At 49.0% G+C, this 23231-nt stretch overlaps 1 protein-coding gene across 5 annotated transcripts; it reads right to left on the minus strand.

Moving 5' to 3' along the window:
- Window positions 1-164: 164 nt before the first annotated feature.
- SLC43A3 (solute carrier family 43 member 3) lies at window positions 165-21660 on the minus strand. 5 transcript variants are annotated; one of them, XM_009008135.4, is made up of 14 exons: window positions 21575-21660; window positions 20904-20969; window positions 20303-20668; window positions 19850-19979; window positions 18011-18057; window positions 15340-15416; window positions 14977-15069; window positions 11188-11327; window positions 10008-10105; window positions 8087-8260; window positions 7784-7900; window positions 3172-3358; window positions 2425-2548; window positions 165-1109 (listed from the first exon to the last, which is right to left on the minus strand). In XM_009008135.4, the coding sequence occupies exons 3-14, from the start codon at window positions 20484-20486 to the stop codon at window positions 1005-1007; spliced, it is 1476 nt and encodes a 491-aa protein (XP_009006383.1). In that variant the 5' UTR covers window positions 20487-20668; window positions 20904-20969; window positions 21575-21660; the 3' UTR covers window positions 165-1004. The 5 variants fall into 5 exon arrangements, with proteins under 5 accessions (XP_009006383.1, XP_009006382.1, XP_002755326.1 ...); XM_009008134.4 differs by lacking the exon at window positions 21575-21660 and adding an exon at window positions 21362-21409; XM_002755280.7 differs by lacking the exon at window positions 21575-21660 and adding an exon at window positions 21357-21409.
- Between the last annotated feature and the right edge of the window lie 1571 nt (window positions 21661-23231).

Genomic DNA, 23231 nt, shown 5'->3' on the forward strand with positions numbered 1-23231 from the left:
GAATCCTAGTTGGGGTCCCTGCCCTACTTTTGGGTCTAGTTGCCACACTAGGATGTGTAGCCAGATTCTCCGCCCTCCCCTCATGCCAGAGTAGGGCCTCCTCAGGAACATACACATACACACACACAGCTCAGCCCCAAAGCCTAGAGAGATGGAAACAGTAGTTGCCTTAGACACTGAAGCTTTATTTTTCTACAAAATTATTCCCCAGAGAAATTTTCTTTTAAATGCCCAAAGTATATTCCTTCTTGAAGAGGAAAACATCCCCAAAGATGGTTTGTCAGAAATCCTTTGGTCGAGCAGGTCAGCTGGCTCCCATGACCCTTGGGACGGCCTGACTCTGTCACTGTCCCTAAAACCTTCTAGGACATCTGCTCCAGGAAGAACTTTCAACTCCAAAACTCATCTCATCCTACAGATGGGAAAGTGATTCTCAGACCAGACCAGGGTCAGGCCAAGGTCATCCAGCATCAGTGGCTGGGCTGAGACTGAGCCCAGGGAACCCTGCCTGCTCCTCTTTTTCCCAGAGCTCACTGTGAGTTCTCTAACCAAGGCAGTGCTCTGGAGGGAGAGCTAGGAGGGAGAGCTAGGAAGTATAGCTGAGGCCGTGACAACCTCACTCTTCACCTGAAAATTTAACCAGTGGCAGAGGATCTGGGCACACCTAGGCTTTAGAGCCAAACAGGCCTGAAGAAGTAGGTGACACACTTCCTCCCCACTGTCACCTCCCCTGGAATCAAGGGTCTGCCAAGGCTAAGCGCAAAGAGACACTTTGGTTTTTAAATAAAGGAGAAGTTCCACATGCCTTTGCTTTGTGTCTGTGTGATCTCAATCTGCTTGGCAACTGAGTGCGGCTCAGAAGTCGTTGTTAGCAGTTAAATATGTCTTTGTTTCTTTTTTTTTTTTTTGCCAGGATAGGCAAAGTCTTTCGGGGCACATAGTCCTCAAAGGTGGAGAAAGATAAGCAAAACCATCCTCAGGGCTGAAAAGCCAGGGCTTCTGAACTATGCAATTGCAGAGGGACTTTCTTTCCGAGCGCGGCATTCCCGGTATACCAGAAAGGGGTGGACGAATGTCAGAAGAATGGCAAGCAGGAGCATCACGTTTACCTGCAGGGAGAACAGGAGTGAGGTGAAATCCAGGAATTCTGAACAACAGAACTGTTGCTCAATGAAGCAAGCACCGGTCCATTCCAAGGCCAATGAAGGGACCAGAATTCTACTGAGTTTATAGTCTACTTTTCACTCAAACACTATGGTGCCCTGGAGGAAGCAGTTACTTTCTATTCTGAACTATGGGGTGGGGTGGGAGATAATAAGCCCATTTCACAGGTGAAGAAACGAGGCCTAGTGAGCATTCAGTGGCATGCTCAAAGTCACATGGGAAGCTGGTAGAGGCACCAGCTAGAATACAGATCTGATTTTTAGGTCACCTGATGTCACAATCAAGTCATTCGCCTCAGACTTCAAGTTTAGTCTTTTGGCCATACACGGTGGCTCACGGCTGTAATCACAGCACTTTGGAAGGCAGAGGCGATCACTGGAGGCCAGGAATTCAAAGCCAGCCTGGGCAACATAGCAAAACCCCAGTGTCTATCAAAAAATAGTAATAATAATAATAATAATTAGCTGGGAGTGGTGGCACATGCCTGTAGTGTCAGCTACCCAGGAAGCTAAGATGAAAGGATCACTTGAGCCCAGGAGACTGAGGCTGCAGTGAGCGAGACTGTGGCACTGCACTCCAGCCTGGGTGATGAAGAAAGACCCTGTCTTCCAAAACAAAAACAAAAAACATTTAGTCTTTCTTTTCTCCAAGTGATGAATTTTAAACTCTTATTCGACAACTTGCTGCTTTAAAAAATGAGGCAAATAGAGCTGTGCAGTGGTCAAGACACCGAATTCAATGTTGAAAGACTTTGGCTCCCTTGCTGGTGCCTCTGAACACATAAGTCATGTAACCTCTGTGGGCCTCAGTTTCTGCAAAGAACAGGGGAGTCATGCCCACCTCCTAGGGCAGGGCCCCAGAGCATCCCTCCAGGTGTAAGGACACAGAGGTGAAAGCACAGAGCTCCTGTCCCTGGGGCCAATTGTGGAAACTCAGCATGGACCTAGGGGAGAGGCTAGGGTGCGCCTGCACTCACCATAAGCAGGAAACACTTTTGAGGTCTCAAGTTTTTGAATTTTTGTGAGAATTTCCCACCCTACTCCAGAATGTCTATTTCCCCACACACAAAAATATTTTTGCCCCAAATATTTAAATAACACAGACGCTCTGGGAAGCTGGGCCATGCTATATATCCAGGCCATCACAGCATCACAGCCAGGTTTGGGGCGGCCCCTGCTGAGTCCCTCAGCCTGGATGTCCTGGGGACAGGGGTCTAAGGCCAAGGCCCACTGCCAGGGATGCCCATCCCCCAGAACTCACATAGAAAGGGTCATTCTGAAGGGGCCCTTTGATGAGGGTGAAGATGGGGAACTGGAGCAGAGACACCACAGCCGACAAGGCCATCACCAGCCCGAAGAGCTTGCCAAAGTGCTCCGATGGGAAACTGGGGAGAGAAACCAGCGGGGTTCCGGTGAGCTTCAGGGACCCTCCCTCCAAGCAGATGCCTGGCCTCTGGGGGCTCTGTCGGCCACTTGTCCCCAGTTCCCTTGTCCTAGACCTGCCCTCCACCCATGCCTGCTTGGCCTTGCCCTCTTCACTCAGACGTTCAACCCACAGAACCCAGAGAAGGTACATGCGGGGCCCTGGACAAACAGAGAGGACCCTCATGCAGGCTGCACCAGGGAAGAAAAGACAGACACGTAAATGAATGACATGCCAGACAATGCACTAGCAAAGGAAGCAAGACTAGAGTACTAAGGACACAAGGAAGGAATGTGTTTCCACCTCTGCCCTGGAGAGCTGGAACAGAAGTAGGCCTTGGAGGATGAGTAAGAGTTCACCAGGTAGAGAACAGAGGCAGAGGGCACCACAGATGTAAAGCCTCAAGCACATGAATCTTCTATCCTTCCCATCACCTCTGGTCTCACCCCCTCCACACCTGCCCCAAACCCAGCCTTCTGTACCTGACCGCCTCCAGGCACAGCCTCACATCCCTATTTCTTTACCTCCAGCTTCTCTTTGCCCCAGTGTGTCCCCCTCCACAGAGCCTACCCCAAGGCCACTTACGCAACCGTGAGGAAGGCCGCGTTGCTCCCGTAGAGGAAGGAGCGGCTGATCACTTGCAGGATGAAGGTGAGGTACTGGAGAGGGAGGATGGGGATTGATGCACAGAGGGTGAAGCCCAGGGACAGCAGGGACGTCAGGGCCAGTGAAGGCACCGTCGAGCAGAGGGCCACCACTGAGGTGGAGGAACCTGGGCCAACAGGGAGGAAAAAGAGGCTGTCTGGAGACCAACCCAGCAGAGGGCAGGGCAGGGCCAAGGGCGATCGGAAAAAGGGGAGGAGCCACTATCCATCCAGCTGTCCCAGCAGAAACCTAGGAGTCATCCTTGAATCCTTTCTCTACATGCCCCACCACAAATACATCAATAAAGCTGATCATTCACCTACATATCATTCAGATGTGTCCACTCTTCTCCAACCCCACTGACTCATCCTAGCTTTAAACCACCATTAACTCAGTCATGGATTATTGCAATGATAGGCTCCACATCTGCCCCTCCCCACCCTGAACCTGTAGCCAGATCCTCCTTGTGATGCTACTGGTAATAGCAAAAGACTGGAAACAATCCAAATAGCCATCAATATGGGAATGCTGCAGCAACTACGCTGCTGCCACATAACAGAGACCCAGGCAGTGGTTAAAAGGCATGAGGAGAGGTCCCGGCTACAGAGCACCCTTAGGATAGAGTTATACCAAAAACACCCCTGCAGAATAGTGTGTACCGTATACTACATTTTATCTAAAAGAGAGGGGAATGTATCGATGTGGTTTGGCTGTGTCCTCACCAAAATCTCAACTTGAATTCTACCTCCCAGAATTCCCACATGTTGTGGGAGGGACCCAGGGGGGAGGTAACTGAATCACGGGGGCCAGTCTTTCCCATGCTATTCTCATGAGAGTGAATAAGTCTCACAAGATCTGATGGGCTTATCAGGGGTTTCCACTTTTGCTGCTTCCTCATTTTCTCTTGCTGCCGCCATGTAAGAAGTGCCTTTCAGCTCCCACCATGATTCTGAGGCCTCCCTAGTAAACGTCTTTTTCTTCCCAGTCTCAGATATGTCTTTTTCAGCAGCATGAAGACAAACTAATACATGTATATACACTCACCCAATGTTTATATTTTAAAAAAATCAAAATGGTTACCTAAAGAAGAGGAAAGGGGGTACAAGAAACAGAGAGGGAAACTAAACCTTTTTGAATATATCTTGTTTCACAGTTTTAGCTTTGGGAAAATATAAATGTCTGAAAATATAAATAAAATTAAATAATAACAGGAAGAAAACAGGCAAAACAATCTTTAAAAATCAGAAACAGGAGAAAATGAAACCAACAAACATAACTCTATACCAAGTGGGTGTCCCTTAAAATACAGTAATTTGGCCCAGTGTGGTGGCTCACACCTACAATCCCAACACTTTCAGAGGCCAGGGCAAGAGGACTGCTTGCGTCCAGGAGTTAGACACCAGCCCGGACAACACAGACCCTTCCTCTACAAAAAGTTTGTTTTAAATTAGCCAGACATGGTAGTGCATGCCTGTAGTCCACAGTAATTGGGAGGCTGAAGGGGGAGGATCACTTGAGCCCAGGAGGCTGAGGCTGCAGTGAGCCATGGTCATACCACTGTACTCTCACCTGGGCAACAGAGTAAAACCTCATCCTGAAAAATAAAAAAGAAAATATGGGAATTTGATTGTACATCTCTCATGGGATATATCCTAAGGATGAGAAAGGAAGGAGGAAGGACAGAAGGAAGGAAAGAAAAAAGTAGCAAGAGTATTGAGCAATTGTATTGTTATTAAGTAACATCAATATTGATAAAACCAGTAATTATATTTAAAATACCACAAATGCGTATGTACATTTATATATGCATATGTATACAGTATTATTAGGAACCAAGATTATCAGAGGAAGAGAAAGGGCTACAAATAGAAAATCAAGGAAATAAAAATTTGAGTAAAAATATCAGTAGTAAGTATTCATATTTTTCGTAAAAAATTATATATATGCTAATCCTATCCAAAGCCCAAAATCCATGACAACCCAGGAGCAATAAGCAACCCCAGCATCCAGACTGTAGTCTCTAAATACCATTTCAAACTGAAGAAACCCAGGGCTAGTTGGGAAAAAAAAAATTACTATTTCAGGTCTAGGGCAGGAAACACACCTAGTGAAATGGACCTGAACATTTCATTGTTCTAGAAAGTAAGTTCACTGTCTAAAAATAACGTGATTTTATCTAAAAGACACAGATTCTGGGTCGGTAGTTTTCAATGGTCAAAGGTGAGACAATTTGAGCATCGAGAAGAACAATGACAGAAACACGTCAAATATATTCAAACGTAAAATTTTATAAAAGAAACGGTAGCCATCCCTGGAGCTCACTAGGACACCAACACATTATTTTGAACTGGTAAATAAACCTGTAAACCAAGCATTTATTTCTAAGTAACGAAACAGTAAGGAACGTTTTTCTTTCTAGAATTCTGTCAATTAAAAGCAGAAGACAGAAATAGAAAATCATCCTTTTGGCCAGGCGTGGTGTCTCACACCTGTAATCTCAGCACTGTGGGAGGCCTAGGTGGGTGGATCACCTGAGGTCAGGAGTTCAAGACTAGCCTAGCCAACATGGCGAAACCCCATCTCTACTAAAAATACAAAAATTAGCCAGGCGTGGTTGTAGGCACCTGTAATTTGAGATACTCAGGAGGCTGAGGCAGGAGAATCGCGTGAACCTGGGAGGTGGAGGTTGCAGTGAGCCGAGATTACACCACTGCACTCCAGCCTGGACAACAACAGAGTAAGGCTCCGTCTCCAAAAAAAAAAAAAAAGAAAAGTCAAGAAAATCATCCTTTTGCAATCCTAATAAAATAATGGGCCTAGGCATTGATCATTAATGGCTGCTAAAATCACTAAGTATATGGTTGATGGGAAACTTTATAGTGGATGGATCAGACTGGCAATGTCTAAACCAGTTGATCCAACTTAACATCGTAACAAGGCAACAGACACCAGGGGCTGCTGATGGGAGACCAGAGAAAACCCACAGCTCCACTTCTGAGTTATTCATGCTAAAAAAAAAAAAAAAAATACAACACTTAAACTGTGTCTCCCCTAAGCCTTTAATCCCGCTGTTTACAGAAAATGCCCAAGGAAAGGAATACTTTTAAATGACACATTAAAACAACACCAAATCCAAAATAAGGGACAATCATCCAGTGTCTTCAACAAATAAATAAGAAAAGGTAGAGGAAGGACCATTCTAAATTTTAAAAGCTACAGAAGACACATCGACCCATCGACCAAATACACTGCATGGACCAGGCATGGATCCTAATTTGAACAAACCAACTGTAAAAAGATGTATTTGTAACGATGGGAGGAATTTGAATAGTGACTGCACAGTAGATGACATTAAGAAATTACTGTTATTTTTTTAGGTGTGATAATGATTTTTATGGTGATGTTTAAGAAAAAGAGGCCATATTTGTTAGAGATACATTTATGGGTATAGAAATACATTTATGGGTAAAATGATATGATGTCTGAGATTTGCTTTGAAAACTCCAGCAGATGTGGGAGAAGCAGGTTCATGGGGTTGGGAAAGGGACAGATGAAATAAGTAGGCAAAATGTTAGTCTACTTTTGTACCTCCTGACCCAGCAGGTTAAAATACCTCAGCATCCCTCTTCTCCTCCAACCATGTCCGAGGATCAGGCCAAAACTCTCTGATGTGGTAAACAGCTTGACCCCTTCTTATATATGTATGTCTCTCTCCAGCCTCTTCCCTAAGATTCCCAGTGCTCTGTGCCCTGGCCAGCCTGACTCACCTGCCTAGATTCCTCAATGTTTTACTCTCTCGTTCACTATTTTGACCCCACTGTGCTCCCGGACCACTCTCCAAGGCCTCACCTCTTCATCTCCTCCAATCTTACTCATCCTTCAGGTCTTGGCTTAGAAGCCACCTCCTCCAGGAAGCCTTCCCTGACACCAACCCCATCCTCATGCAGAACAGATTAAGTGACCTTCTTTGTGTCCCCATGGCCCCCTGAGGGTTTGCGTCATGGATTGTAACTGCCTACCTGCCTTTCTCCACTCTCTAGCCTGAGAACACCTTGAGAAAAACAACACACTTGTCTTGTCTGTTGTTGAATCCCCGGTGTTTAGCACCATGGCTGACACATAACTGTCATTCAGTGACTGATGTTTTAATGAATGAATGAATGAGTGCAACTAGACAGGGTTAAGAACAAAAGAGAAGGCTGGGCATGGTGCTTCACACCTGTAATCCCAGCACTTTGGGAGGCTGAGGCGGGCAGATCACCTGAGGTCAGGAGTTTGAAACCACCCTGGCCAACATGGTAAAACCCCATCTCTACTAAAAATACAAAAATTAGTTGGGGATGGTGGCACATGCCTGTAATCCCAGCTACTCGGGAGGCTGTTGCAGGAGAATCGCTTGAACCCTGGCAGCGGAGGCTGCAAGGATCTGAGATCACACCACTGCACTCCAGCCTGGGTGACGGAGTAAGACTCCGTCTCAAAAAAAAAGAAAGAGAAGATGTCATGGGGCAAATGAAGACCTCCCTTCCTGGTTCCCTGATCCCCATCTCACCTGTCTTTCTTGCTTCCTTCTGGTACTTCTGTTTAAGCCGGTCCATGAGCATGCCATTCCAGGGGGCAACCAGCACTCCGAACTGTGTGAAGGCGAAGGCATTTGTGTAGCTGCTGACTGCAGAGGGCAGAGAGGTTGGTTGATGAGCTTCCAAAACTCCCTTTCAGGCAGGGACTCTCCCACCCTGCCCTGCTCTGCACATCCCTCCTCCCCATACCATCAGGCCCTCTTCTGGTGTGCACAGCCCTGCTGGGAGGTTCTATGTTTCCAGCTGGGATGTGCAGACAGGCTATCGCCACATACCTAATTCCTTGTCCCCCTGGGCCATGTTGGTCAGCAAGGAGTTGAGAGTGCCAATGAAGAGGTAGTGCCACAACTGTATCACAGACAGCCAAACCAGGTGCCAGGCGAAGCGCCGAGAGAAAGCATAGCTCCAGAAGGAGCGGGGTTCCTGCTGCTGTCCTGCTCCTGGAGTCTCTAATGGGGAGAGGAGGATCTGGGTGTGAATTACAAGGGAAGTGGACAGGCAGGATGAGGAGTGTGGAGGCCTCAGTGGAACAGTTTCAGGTCCAGGCTCACCTTCTACCCTTGGCTCCCGAAACTCACCCAGCATGCTCTGCGCCTGCCTGGGACTCACACATCCCCACCTCCCTGCTTTGTCATGCTGGCCCTACCACCTTGGATGACCCTCTGTGTTCTTCTCTGTCTATTGAAATCTGATCTGTCTCTCACAGCCTGGTCAATGACACTTCTTGCAGTAATACCTTCCTGATCTTTCTCAGCCAGAAAGGGGAAAGACGAGGAGAGGAGAAAGTCAGAAGGGAGAGGAGGATGAGTGTGGACACTTCTGTTCTAACCTGCTCCTCAGTACCTCCCTTTCTTTCAGTACCAGTATCCTGAGTTTCCTTGGGAAATCTTCCTCTACCCTAATCTTCATGGTCCAAATGGGACGATGAATTCAGTGTCCTGTTCCTCTATCAAGGTTAACCAATGAGACAATTCCTCCTAACAAGGCAGACTGGCCGTGAGTTTAGATTAGGATGAACCTAATCTAAAATAGGTCTTAGACCTGGCAAACTCAATTTCCTCCGTTGACTTTAGAAGCTTCCCAGAATGCAATTGTTCTTTCTTTAAAATAAATAAGGCTGAGTGTGGTGGCTCACGCCTGTAATCCCAGCACTCTGGGAGGCCTCGGTGGGTAGATCACAAGGTCAGGAGTTCAAGACCAGCCTGGCAAAGATGGTGAAACCCTGTGTCTACTAAAAATACAAAAAAATATTAGCCAGCCGTGGTTGGACACCTGTAATCCCAACTCCTAAGGAGGCTGAGGCACAGAATTGCTTGAACCCGGGAGGTGGAGGTTGCAGTGATCCGATCTCATGCCACAGCACTCCAGCCTGAGTGACAGAGTGAGACTCCGTCTCAAATAAATAAATAAATATTTTGGATCCAATTGTCTGATGGTAAAAATAAAAACAAACAAAATCAATTTTATTGTGTATATTTAAGATATTCAATATGATGTCACAGGATACATATAGCTACAAAGATGGCTACTAGAGCAAAGGAAATCATCTCACATTTCTACCTGTTTTGTGGCAAGAGCGGTTAAAATCTCCTGTTTAGCAAAGTCCCAAACACAATGCAATTTGATTACCTACAGTCTTCCCGTTGTGCATTAGACCTTTTCATCTCTGGACCTTTTCATCCTGCTCCTCTCTCCCTATGTCCTTTGACCCACACCTCCCATCTCCTCTCCCACCCCACTCTTATTTCCACTGTAGCCAGCTGCGGTTTGTGTAACCAAAGATGCAGAACAGAGAGGAAGGAAAGGAGGCAGTGACGGAGTTGGGACAGTAAGAGAGGGTAGACCCAAGAGACCTGGAGAAATGGGGACATTGCACCAGACTTAGCACAATGGCATCACAGAAGAGGGCAGAACCGAGGAGTGGGGGCAGAGAAGGCAACCCATGGAAGGCAGGCTTCAGGGGGAAGAATGACGGGGACATGAAAGAGAGCAAAGACGGACAGAAAAGAGACAAAAGCCCTGCCCCTCTCCGGACCCTCCATGAAGTGAGGGGGTTGGGAAGACGCCTGAGGTTCTTTCTCTGCCCTACCTTTCCTGATTCCCAGTCCCTGAGGGAATTCTGGAGATGAGGAGCCAGGAAAGGCACAAGGAGAGGCTCGGGTCTGGAGGAGCGATGCGTTAGCCAGCAGGGCTCACCTTCCTTGGCTGAAAGGAACTCCTTTGACTGTAGCTCCCTGTTTTCTTGCTCAGCTGTTTCCTTCTCTTCCTTCGTGGTGCCATTCCCAGAGCACAGGCTATGGAAACAGAAGCCCCACAAGCGAGGCCAAGGACTATGAGCTGAACCTGAGACTCAGACTGGAGGGAACAGTACGGGGAATCCCACAGCTCACTGCACTTTGGAATCGCCTTTTAGCCACCCTGATGCCCAGGCTGCAGACCAGACCAGTTAAATCAGATGTCTGGAGGCGAGAGCCAGGCTTCCTTTTCTAAGCTCTCTATGTGAATCTAGTGATTCTAATAGGCAGCAAATTTGGGAAGCACTGGAAGCATGAAAAGAGGAGGGCAGGCCCGGTTTCAAATCCTGGTCTACCCCTTCCTAGCAGCAGAAAGATGGCTCAGACTTAACCCGTCCGAACCTCATTTTTCTCATTTAGAAAACAGAGATAAGACTATCTGAGAGGAGTATTGTGAGGATGAAATCAGAGAGCACATGGGGACCGACAAACAGTAAGTGAGCAGCAAAGGAATACCCTCCCTCTACTCCTTGTGGCAACTGACTGCAAAAATGATCACATTTCTTCGCCTCCTCTGTATTTCTCCCCTTTGAATGAGACTTTGCAGCTCTGTTTCCCCATGCCCTGAATCTGGGCCAGCCTTGTGAACTGCTTCAGCCAAAAGAATGCAGCAGAAGTGGTTGTGCCAATTCCAAGCCTAAACCTCATGAACACTTGTGCATTTCTGCGCTCTTTCAGAACTCTGAAATCACTGTGTGAATGAGCCCACGCTGGCTTGCTGGAGGATGACAGCCACGTGACCCAGGCATCCCTGTCACTCCAAACCCATGTGAGTGAGGCCATCCTAAGGTAGCCAGCCCCCAGGTCACCCTCCAAATGATCAGATGCGTGAATGAGCCGCGTCAAAATCATCCACATCTGGCCCTGATCAGTAGAACTAGCCAGCTACCCACAGACTTGTGAAAAATAACAAATGCTTCACGTTTTAGGCTGCTGAGTTTTGAGATCATTTGTTATGCAGCAATAGCTAACAGATACACTGCTCCCATCCTCCTCCTCTCCTGTGACAGGTTTGCTTTGCCCTGTCCATCCCACCCTAGGGCCAATGAGGGGCCCTGGCCTGCAGTCATCAGAGTCCTTACCCATAGCTGTAGTTGGGCGGCAGTGGGTATGGGATGTGGCCCCGGGGCATCAGGAGGAAGGTTCGTGCTACATGCCAGGTACTGCAGACAGAGATGAAGATGAAGGAGGACCTGAGGCTGATGCCCTTTTCATAAAGAAGCTGCAGAAGGAGGAGGAAAAAGTCAGCGTCACACTCATGTACACAGCAGTACTATTCGCAATAGGCAAAGGATGGAAGCAACCTAAGGGTCTGTCAGCATATGAACAGCTCAACATAATGTGATCTCTACACACAATGGAATATTATTCAGCCTTAAAAAGAGGAAGGAGGACAGCATGCTGGCTCACACCTATCATCCCGGTACTTTGGGAGGGAGGAGGATCACTTGAGTCTAGTTCAAGACCAGTCTGGATGGCATACTGAGACGCTTACTCCTCTACAGATTTTTTTCTTTAAATGAGCTGGGTGTGGTGGCACACACCTATGGTCCCAGTTACTCAGGAGGCTGAGGTGGGAGGATGGCTTGAACCCAGAAATTTGAGGCTACAGTGAGCCATAACTGGGCCATTGCACCCCAGTCTGGGCAATGAAGCATGACCTTGTCTCAAAAAAAAAAATGGGAAAGAAATTATGACACGTGCTACAGGGATGAACCTTAAGAACACCAGGTGGAGCCGAGCAGAGTGGCTCGTGCCTGTGCCTATAATTCCAGCACTTTAGAAGACCAAGACAGGATGACTGCTTGAGTCCAGGAGCTTGAGACCAGCCTGGGAAACAGCAGGACCTCGTCTCTACTAAAAATAAATACATAAATCAGCTGAGCATGGTGGTGCATGCCTGGGATCCCAGCTACTCAGGAGGCTGAGGTGAGAGGATAGCTTGAGCCCAGGAGTTTCAAGCTGTAGTGATCCATGATCAGGCCACAGCACTCAGCTTGAGCAATGGATCAAGACCCTGTTTAAAAAAAAAAAAAAAAAAAAAAGAACATTATGTTAAGAGAAATAAAAGGATACATTCTGTATGATGCCACTCATAGGAGCTACCAATGTAGTCAGATTCACAGAGAAAAAAATTAGAATGGTGCTCGCCAGAGGCTGGAGGGGCAGGGAAGGGGAGAAATGGGAAGTTAGTGTTTAATGGTACAGATCCAATTTTAGAAGATATAAAAGCGTTCTGGAGATGCAGGGTGGTAATGACTGTACAACGATGTGCATGTACTTAAGGCCACTGAACTGCACACCTAAATGTGGGTAAGGCAGGGCGTGGTGGCTCATGCCTGTAATTCCAGCACTTTGGGAGGCTGAGGCAGGTGGATCACTTGAGGCCAGGAGTTCCAGATCAGCCTGGTCAACACAGTGAAACCCCATCTCGACTAAAAATACAAACGTTAGCTGGGCATGGTGGCAAGCACCTATAATCTCAGCTACTTGCGTGGTTAAGGCAGGAGAATCACTTGAACCTGGGAGGAGGAGGTTGCAGGGAGCCAAGATCGTGCCACTGCACTCCAGCTTGGGTAACAGAGTGAGACTCTGTCTCGAAAAAAACAAAATACGAAAGGTTAAGATGGTAAATGTTATGTTATGTATATTTTATCACACACAAAAGCATCAGCATAAGACATCAGAGGCAAGGGCTGGAACTCTGCTTTCCAAGGAGTCCCAGTACAAGCTGTCGCCTGCCGTCCTGGAAGCTGATTAGGGACACCTGGCACACACATGCCCCTACCCCAGGACACACCCAGCAGTGGAGGAGTCCTCATATAACCCATCCCTACGGCCTGTGAAGCCGCCTCGTGTGGCTCCCCAGAGATCTTCTAGCCCAGTGCCTTTTCCCCCAATAACAGCAAAGGCCTTTTGTTCAAAGAAAATTCTACACAAAAATTCAACTTAGAAAGCACACCCACAGAAAGCTTGCCAGTCACCTCCGTCTGCATTCTCCTTTGTGACTGGCATGGCATCAGAGAGAATCCCTAAGTTCCTCAATACTCCGTTTGAAAACCACTGACCTCACACAGCCTCCTCCCATTTTACAGAGAGTGACACTGAAGTCCAGAGAGGTGCAGTGAGTTGCTCAATGAATCAGAGCTCCTGCTCCTGCTTCCTCTCCCCTTCCAACTCTAGAGAGAGAGGAGAGAAGCCCTTTGGGAGGCCAAGGAAGGCAGATTACTTGAGGTCAAAAGTTTAAGACCAACCTGGCCAACATGGAGAAACCCCATCTCTGCTAAAAATAAAAAAATTAGCCAAGCGTGGTGGCACACCTATAGTCCCAGGTACTTGGGAGGCTGAGGCAGGAGAGTTGCTTGAACCCAGGAGGCAGACGTTGCAGTGAGCCAAGATCGCACCAACGCACTCCAGCCTGGGCAACAGAGTGAGACTCCATCTCAAAAAAAAAAAAAAAAAAAGGCTGGGTACAGTGGCTCACACCTGTAATCCCAGCCCTTTGGGAGGCTGAGTCAGGCAGATTGCAAGGTCAAGAGATCGAGAGCATCCTGGCCAACATGGCAAAACCCCATCTCTACAAAAAATACAAAAATTAGCCGGGCATGGTGGCACATGTCTGCAGTCCCAGCTACTCAGGAGGCTAGAGCAGGAGAAATCGCTTGAACCTGGGAGGCGGAGGTTGCACCACTGCACTCCATTCTGGCAACAGAGTGAGACTCCATCTCAAAAAAAAAGGAGAGAGGAGAGAAAGGGAAGAACACCCAGGGGAGGGAGGGAGAGCCTGGAAAGTGGCTCCTATGCCAGGAATGGAAAGGCTTGAGTGTGCCAGCAGCTCAATCTCTGCTTGACCCTCCAAACCAAGGTGTTTATGGGACTCAACTAGACTCACGTCTGGGTAGGGACTGCCAGAGATCGTCTTCTCTGCCCCCATAACCCACAGGCAGTGCCGACTGCCTCCGGCCTAACACTAAGCCCAGAGAAAAGTCCCAGGTTGGGTGGCTTGAGACTCATACTCTTCCATTCCTTTCACTCAGCTATCTGTAGGGTGCTGGCTTTCGTTCTCCAGCTTGTTGCCTCATAATCGAAGCATGGTTGCTATAGCTCCAGCTATCACATCCTCCCACCGCAACATTCAAGGAGGAAGGCTTTGTTTTTACTCTGCTTTCACCTTCCATCAGGGAAGAAATGTCCCCTTGAGTCCTCTACTATATACACCCCCTTCATCTCATTAAAAAGGACTTGATCATAAGCCCACCTCCATCCATCATTAGCAAGGGGTAAAGGGATTGCTGCGGTTGGCTTTGATCCATCAGGATTCATCCCCGGGGCTGAGCAGGTCACTGCCCAGATAAAACTGCCCGCAATGAATAAGGCACAATGGTTGCTGACTGCCCTCTACTAGCCTTGGCAACCATTCATCTCCTGACACCCCAACATGAGACACAGCTGGACAAGCCTCTGTGTGCGCCCCTGCTGTGCCTACTGGCCACCTGCCACCTTCTTTTCCAAACTAGAAGCTCACAGCAGCAAACACCCCCCTCTAAAGGGCTCCCAGCCTCTGCCCCACACTGGCCCACACATGCCCTCACTGCCACAAAAGCTTGGGCAAGACTGAAGAAGGGGCTTAGTGGTTACAAGCTCTGGCTCTAGAAGCAACAAGCCTGGGTTCAAGTTCAAGTATCATGGTTATTAGCTGCAGAAGCTTCAACAAGCTTCTTAACCTCTGAGACGCAAATGCTTCGTCTGCAAAATGGGGGTAACATAGTACCTACCTCACCGAGTCGACGGACAGAAATAATGCAAGGTTCACAAGACAAGAGTCTGGCATATACAAGTGCTCACTGGATGCTGGCTATTGCTGTATTTACCTTAATAATAAGGAAGACTGCCGAGGAAGAGTCAAATGCTCCATTGTAGAGAGTGATGATGGTCGAACGATGTTGGCCAAATAGGTTCCCAATCTGGGGATGGTAGGATCATCCTGAATCACATTTTTATTCATGAAACAGACACTTCCTGAGCATGTGGCAGGACCTTCTAGCATGTGGCAGGCCCTCCTTATACCCAAACCCACCCTCCACCCCTAGAGCTCCCACCTCAGCTTGGGCCAGCCCCATCTGAGGCAGCCAATTGTAGAAAAGGATCTATCCACCTTCCCTCCATCTTCCCTCCACCTTCCCTCCACCTTCCCTCCACCCTGCTAAGTGCCTGGGATTAGGGTAGGTTCCCACCTGCAGGTTGGTGATGAGAAACAGGATTCCCCCAATGGAGAGCAGTGGCATGGCCAGGAAGAGCAGCACAGCTGAGCCTGAGGCAGGGTGGTGTCACAGGGCAACCCAAACATGGAGTCCCAAACTCTGCTCCCACCTGCTCCAAATTCCCAACGATCCTGGTGTCCAGGCCCCAGTTCTAGCCAGCCTTCAAGCATCCTTCAAGGGTTTTTAGGGTACTGGCCGAGGCTTCCCCAGATACCTCTGTGGACATGTTCTAAGCCACCTTCCTCCCCACCAAAGCTGGTGCTCAGTATGTGGCAGGCCAGGAAGTCTACAGACAGAGGCAGAGCTCTAGGTGAAGCCACCTCTCTCTTCCCTCAGTAAACCACAAGCTGCCTCTCCTTTTCATCCCTGACACTCTAGGAGAACAGAACCCTGGATTCACGCACCTAGCTCAGCCCTCGAGCCCAGCCCCTAATTCATGGCATTGGCCTTGAGCCTCAGTCATCTTATCTGTTAAATGGGAACAACAGTTCCTCCTCTTCCTGCCTCAGGTGCTACAAGAACTAAGTGGGAAAAGGACAATGGTCTTTTCTTTGTTCACTAAACTCCACACTTTCTTGGTGCCGGCATTGTGCTTGGCACTGGAAACGCAAGATGAATAAAAGATACTCCTTGCCCTTAAACAGACTGACATGCAAACAAATGGTTATAACAGGTCCAGTAAGTGTGAGACGACAGCAGGAAAGCTCAAGAGCTGGGCTAGGGGAACCCTTGACAAATGAGTCCTCCCCAAGCCAGACTTCTACCCGCCACTATTTTGGCCCTAACGTATGTCCATCCTATTATTTGCTAAAATGTTTTAAGTTGACTCACTTTTATCCAAAAGAAATCTATTTTTAAAGGACACTTTCTATCACTACTGTAGATAAAAACACGGGCATTGCTTGTCATGAATAGAAAGTAACTGTAAAAATAAATACAAGGAAAGGAAAACAATGCTATTCAACTGTAGCTGGATGCAGTTGCCCTTAGAACGTTCAAAGCCTGAGACCTGCTCTTCTCAGTGTTAAAAATCACACCGGCCCCACATCAAGACATTCTTTCATGAAATCAGAAGGACTGAAAGAGAAATAAAAAGGGAACAGCTGTTCTGCCAGGTGATTTGATGTTTGTTAGTGTAGCTGCTGTAGTGCATGTGTCCCTAACATCCTCTTAAGTACTGTGCTATCCCTTAAGAAGCACTGCCAAGAGCTAATTTTAGAGTATTCACACCATTTACCACTCAATTTCTGTCTTTATGAAACGTACATCTCTCCTATTGCTAAAGGCGGGAGACTCCTTTCACAATAGAGTTCTTGTGGCCTCAATGCTTTTTCCAAAACCAAAAAGCCCTGTGTTATGGAGGAAGAGGAGGATTGCTGCTCAGACGATTTGCAAGAGAGTGACACACATTACCCAGCCTCCACCTCCACATTCGGGCGCTTGAAAATCATTCACAGGCTTTTAGAGGAGATGATGTTGGTTTGATAAGGAGAGTGGTTTGAAATAATTGGTTCGAGGTGCCGGGCCATCTCAGGAGATCTGTGTGGACAAGACCTTCAGCCTCCGTGTTCGCCCAGCATGAGTGCAGACGGCCTCATGACGCTGTCGGGATTTAGCACGGCTTATACACACTAATGTACCCTTCTTTCCTAAACCCAAAATTGAGCTGTGGGTGTGACACAAGGGAGGAACATTAGGAGGCATCTTGGGGCCAGCATAACCAAGGCAATGAGAGAAAGCAGAGTCAGGGGTCAGGAGGCCTGCACACCACGCCCACCTCCCTCTCGATTTCTCTGTGGCCGTGGGCGTGTCTTTGCAAGGGGTCCCTCTGTGGTCTCAGTTTCTCCTCTGTGTAATGGGTGGAAGGGCGGTGGAGAATAAACCAGATTGGAACCCCAGACTTATAGACTGGCAAAATTTGAAAACAAAGGTTTTGAGTAGAACAAGGTCATCAGCTTTTACGCTGCTAAGTAAGGATATTTTCAAAATGGTCGTTCATATAATCATTTCATTAAAAAGAGAAAGAGAATATTTTAACACATACAAGAAGGATGTAAAGGTCTGTTGTTCTTGCTGTTTAGGTTTTTGTTTTTTTTTTTGTTTTTTTGAGACAGAATCTCACTTTGTCACCCAGGCGGGAGTACAGTGGCCTGATCTTGGCTCACCACAACCTCGTCCTCCTGGGTTCAAGCAATTTTCCTGCCTCAGCCTCCTGAGTAGCTGGAATTATAGGTGTGTGCCCACGCCCGGCTATTTTTTGTATTTTTTTAGTAGAGAAGGGATTTCACCATGTTGGCCAGGCTGGTCTCAAAACTCCTGACCTCAGATGATCCACCCACCTCAGCCTCCCAAAGTGCTGGGATTACAGAAGTGAGCCACTGTGCCTGGCCAGATGTGAAGTTTTGAATAAATTCTACTCTCTGAAGTAACCCATCTCCATTGTCCTTCCTTTGCACATTTTCTCCATAGACTAAACTATTTTCACAGAGCAGCAATAGGTCACTATCCTTCCAGGATTCTTTCAAGCTGTGGATCTCTGAATAACCATGTGGTCTATATGTGTTGCCTATGGCCCTCTGCACCTGCCCCAGCCACCATGTGCCCCTGAGCTTGCTTCCCGCCCACTCTGCCTCACAGCACTCACCTGCAGAGGTGAAGGCTATGATGAGTGTGGCAGTGGTGTAGAAAAATCTGAAACACACAACAGGAAAAGCAGAATGTTGTCAAGGAAGGAGAAACCTGGGAGACAAAACACGATTCTGTCACCCAACCCACAGGTATAGGACTTGACCACACCCTCAGCCTGGAATGCCCGGGCACTGATGTCTCTGAGCCCCAGGCTCAGAACCAGCTGCGAGAAGCTGCGATGAGATTGAGATGTGGTCCGGACCTCACGGACAGTACATTTCGCTCATTCTGAGGCCCAAGGCCAGCATGGGGAGTCTTGGACAATGAGTTCAGGTGATGATGTGATTGGCTTGGGTTTTAGCCAAGACAGAGTAGGCAAAGCCAAGGTCCTCCCACCTAGAAGCCCCAACAGCCTGACCCCCTGGAGAAAGGGGTTAGTGCCTAGTCTGCAAATCAAGACCTTGAGTTCCAGCTCATCCTCATTGTGAGACCTTGGGCAAGGCACTGTCCTTCTCTGGGCCTCAGAAGCCTTTTCTATAAAAAGGAATAATTAGGCCAGATGCAGTGGCTCATGCCTGTAATCCCAGAACTTCGGGAGGCTGAAGTGGTCAGATCATGAGGTCAGGAGTCCAAGACCAGCCTGGTCAACATGGTAAAACCCCATCTCTAGTAAAAATACAAAAATTAGCCGGGCGTGGCGGTGTGCACATAATCTCAGCTACTGGGGAGGCTAAGGCAGAAGAATCGCTTGAACCCAGGAAGCAGAGGTTGCAATGAGCCGAGATCACAGGACTGCATTCCAGCCTGAGCGACAGTGCAAGACTCTGTCTTCAAAAAAAGAAAGAAAGAAAGAAATGACTGATCTAGCTCAGCGTGCTGTGATTTCAGGACTACAGTCTGAAAGCTATAAGGATCCCTTAGCTTTTGGGGGTCTTATAAGGCATGCAGTAATAAAAGTCATGTTCTAAGGCTGGAGAAGAGGGAGGGGGCAAAGAAGGGGAGGAAAGAGAAGGGGGCAGGGAGCCAAAGACCAACAAGGACTGAGATATAGTCATTCTGCATCCAAAGGTTTAAAATGTAAGGGACTGGCTTTACTCTCCGGCTATTTCCGGAAAGGCAGGCCCAGCCAGCCCTCCGTGCCTCTTTCTGACAACTGATCTCACACGTACCTCCCTGGAAGCACCTGCTCTGAGCTGTATCAGCCCCCAGCAGGCCACTGATTATCACTGAGCCTGGCCACAGAGCACGATTAGGATGCAGCCACACACCGTGTGCGCGAGACCACGCCCTGAACCTCCTGACTCATCCACACAGGAAACCCCACTGTCTCCCCTCCAGTCAGAAGGGACCTGAAATTCCACCAGTGGCAATACCGAGGAAACTTCCTATTAGCTAAGCCCCTGGGGAGTGATGGTGGCGGAGCGGGGAGCAAGGAGAATGAGGATGAAGCCGGAGCAACGTGGATGTGAGGCTATGCTAGGGATGAGGACAGGGATCCTCAGGGTGAAGGAAGAGAGGAGCAATTTTAAGTTTTGCTAATTTTGTAACCCTGGCTCCAAGCCAGCCCTTACAGGAAGTCAGCCTGGCCTTGGCTCAATTCAGCACGTGATAGGGAAGCCACATTCTTACAGAGCAGGGAAAGAGGTGAGGAAATGGAAGCGGGGCTGTGGGAAGTGAGTGAGTCCAGAGTGTCCCGCTGCCTGGGGCTGTTCCTAACAGCTGCTGGGAGTGAGCTGCGGGTGTGGGGCCTGGCAGGGTGGCCAGGCTGTCTGACCTGTATTTCACTCCAAGCTAGGCTGCTGCCTGAAGGGTCCCACTTGCCCACCTTTGCCTGGGCTGGGCCTTTGGGACTTACATGGCTATGAGGCGTGCCACGGTGGTCTTGAACCGGTCAAAGATGTAGCCGCTGGGGAACGTCATGAAGTTGTTCATAAAGGACGCGATGGTGAAGATAAGTGAGAACCTCTCATCCTGGACTTTGCAATCTGGAGGGGGAAAAAAGGTCTCCCATGCATCCCAGCCTTCCTGCCAAATAAGCACACAGCCCAGGCTCCCCCTACCTCGGACAGCTTGCCAGTCACAAAGTTGTCCCTTAAGCTAAGCTGAAATGTGACTGCTCCTAATGACCCCCCAGGAGCTGGTGCCTCCCTCCCAGGCACTTCCCAGACCAAGTAGGGTGAGGGCTACTGACCCTTCCCCTCACCATAGAAAGGCTGGATGGGTGGGCAGGGAGCCAAAACCTACCTACCCCTTGCCACCACCTGGGAGCCATACCTAACTTCCTTAGAAAAGTCTGCTTTGCCCTTACCAGCCTGCTCTGTGGCATTGCCAATCAGCCCAGCATCTGGTTCACACAGCTTTTCAAAGTAATGCTCTTTCTTGAAGACAAACACGAGTGAAGGCCAGCCAAAGAGGACGCCTGCAAAGCACAGGCATTCCAGCAGCCCCGTCAGCAGGGTAGCCAAGCGCAGGGGCAGGCCCAGGCCCGCCATGGCCAGAGGCAGAGTGGATCCTCAAATCCCACTTTATCCTCCTGGAGCAATCACAGGCCCTGTAAGCTTGGCGTTTGAGCGCTTGGAAAATTCCTCTGGCAAGCCAAGGCCTTCCCTTCCCGTAGCTCTCTGGTTCTGTTGCAGGCCTGGGCCAAAACCATCAGCGGGTGATTCTCTGGGTCCTGTGAAATAAAGACAGAGGCTGCTGGAAGAGGAGGGTTGTGGGAAAGGGAACGCTGGACTAGAGTTATCTGCGGGATGCAGTAAGAGGCAGGGTGATCATGGCCACTGGCAGCAAATGTGGGGGAAAACTACTCCAATACATCATTTCAGGCACTGCATCTGAGTAACCACGTGGCAAGTAGAGAGGCAGGTCTTCGTGGCCACCTGGTGTCACAGGTGAGATAAACGACTTACCCAATAGCTTCCCCAGCAGCAGATGGAGAAGCAGAACTCCTGTGCTCGAATTCTGAATACCGTCCACTGAAATAATGACAGCAACTCAACCAGGTGCAGGGGCAGGGAGGCTTTACACCGAACACACAAACTCCCGCTGCCAAGTTCGTGTTGTTATCTTCAGTTTCTTGACAAAGAAACAAAAGCTCCCGCGGATTTCAGGAACTTGCCCAAGGTCACAGGGCTGTTTAGTCACGACGCAGGCCAGGCTACTGCCAGAAAGACCCCAACCCCCAGGACCCTGGCCTAGAACTCCCAGACCTGGTCCCCGCCGCCCTTCCTCGCATCAACTTCCACCAGGAAAGCCTCCGGGGGCAGCTCCCCGCCAGCCTCCGCACCCCGCTCCAGCCTGCGGCCGGCCCTCCCCGCAGACGAGCCCGAGGGGCCTTGGACCCAGAAAAGGTGACTCCTCACCCTACCCGCTGCTCCGCGCCGGGGCTCTCCGCGCCCTTCCCCTCCGCGCGACTGCGGCACAGGCCAAGATTCGCTTTCGCGCCTCTCGCCGCCCCTCCCAGTCCCCCGCGTGCCTCCCGCCCCCGCCTGCCCTCCCGGAAGGGGCTGGGGCAAGCCTGCCAGTCTCCATCACTTCCTTCTCCTTTTCCCTTCCTCTCAGCCTCCCGCGTCCTTTTTACCTCTCCCTCTTGGAATTTCTTCTCCATCTAGAACCCTCTATAGCCCCAGCGGCGTCTTTCCCCCAACTCACTGCCTTTCAGCCTCCCCGCCCCCTTGCCTTCGCCTCCCCTAACCAAGTTAGTTGAATGCTGTTAGTCACTGAGGCCTACCCAGGGAAAATGTCACAGGGGACACACAGATCACATGCGGGCATACAGACACACACACTCTATTTCATGCATCTTGCCTTGACCGCTGGGTGTGCAGGAAACATATTTTTCCTATTTGCTCACCAGCTCAGCCCTCTCTCCCAGTTTCACACTCCCAGAGCTGCCAAAATATCCCAACCACAGAATCAGGGAGCCAAGAACCAGGACTGAAGGCTTTTCAGAAACCCTCCCCTGGAGGAGTGTCTTTTCACTCCCAAGGACCCCTTCCCGCCAGACTGCATTGATTAACTATTTATTCATTGCCCCATTTTTTATTAATCAAAGACATATAATTGCCCATCGGAGCTTGTGATCAGCGTGAGGTAGCCAATCTAAGCAGCTGCCTTACTATCCTTCTAGCCCAGAGCACGTGAGCTGACTGACGTCTTCTTTGGCCTGTGTGTCCGTTTCCTTGCCAAAAGCCCAGTTTGGGGGAGAGCTTCTTGCATATTAGATGCAGTCTGCAGACTCCCAAACCCAGCTTTCTGGTTCCCCTGGGGCCCCAGGAACTCCAGCTATTCCAAGCCCACTCCTCTTTTTTTAAAAGAGGAAGAAACAGAAGTTGGTGTAGGGGATGGCCAGACCTGAGTATTTTCCAGATCACCACCAAAGCACAAAAGATAAAGTCTGTGACCCCACCCTAGTGACTTGGCTGAATGGAGGAAGGGGTGGCTGGGGTCCTGTACCCTAAGGTACTTGCTAGTTATACAACCAGCAGCTTTTCCGCTGCTCCACCTGTAAGACAAGGACAATGGTACCTTAATTACAGGAACTGTCAGAAAAGAAGTATGAGAGGAATGTACGAGGTCCCTGCATGGTACAGGTGCTGTCGGCAGACTGTAGGGTAGTGGATTTTCTAGTCTGCAGTTATGTAGACGGAGCCAGGGAAGCAGCTTTGGGGAGAAATTTCAAAGGAGCTTGCCAAGGTCACTCTACGAAGCCACAGTACCTTCCCAACTCTGAAACCTGTGCGCTCATCACCCCGTCTTAACAAATATTTGGATAGAGAAAACAAGTCTTTTCTTAAAGTAACATTATTTACGGGAGAAAAATCCACAAAAATATAGCCCCCCAGGACAAACAGGACTTAAGATCCAAGATTTTGTATTTTACTGCAAGACACAAAGATATTGAAATGCATGCATGCCCTATCTTCTGCTCTGGCGTACATCTTAGTCTCCTGAGGACCTGGGGGATCAGTAAGTGTGGAAGTAGCAAGGGAGAACAGAAAAAAGTCAAAGCAAAGAGAGAGATTTTAGAATGTTAATCTGCAGGAGCCTGTCAGAAAGGTCCGGCTCACGGGCTATCTGCACATCCAGGACTGGAGCACGGGACACGGACAGGTTGTCTGGGGCTCTATCCACCTTAACTTGTTACCTCTCTTGGCTTTCAGAGCCTCCACTCCACGCCCGGCGTCAATGTCTGCGGAAGACACAGCCTCTACTAACACAAGTCTTACTGAAACTGT

Source organism: Callithrix jacchus, chromosome 10 (genome assembly GCF_049354715.1).
Source record: "Callithrix jacchus isolate 240 chromosome 10, calJac240_pri, whole genome shotgun sequence".
In the NCBI taxonomy this organism is placed as follows: domain Eukaryota; kingdom Metazoa; phylum Chordata; class Mammalia; order Primates; family Cebidae; genus Callithrix; species Callithrix jacchus.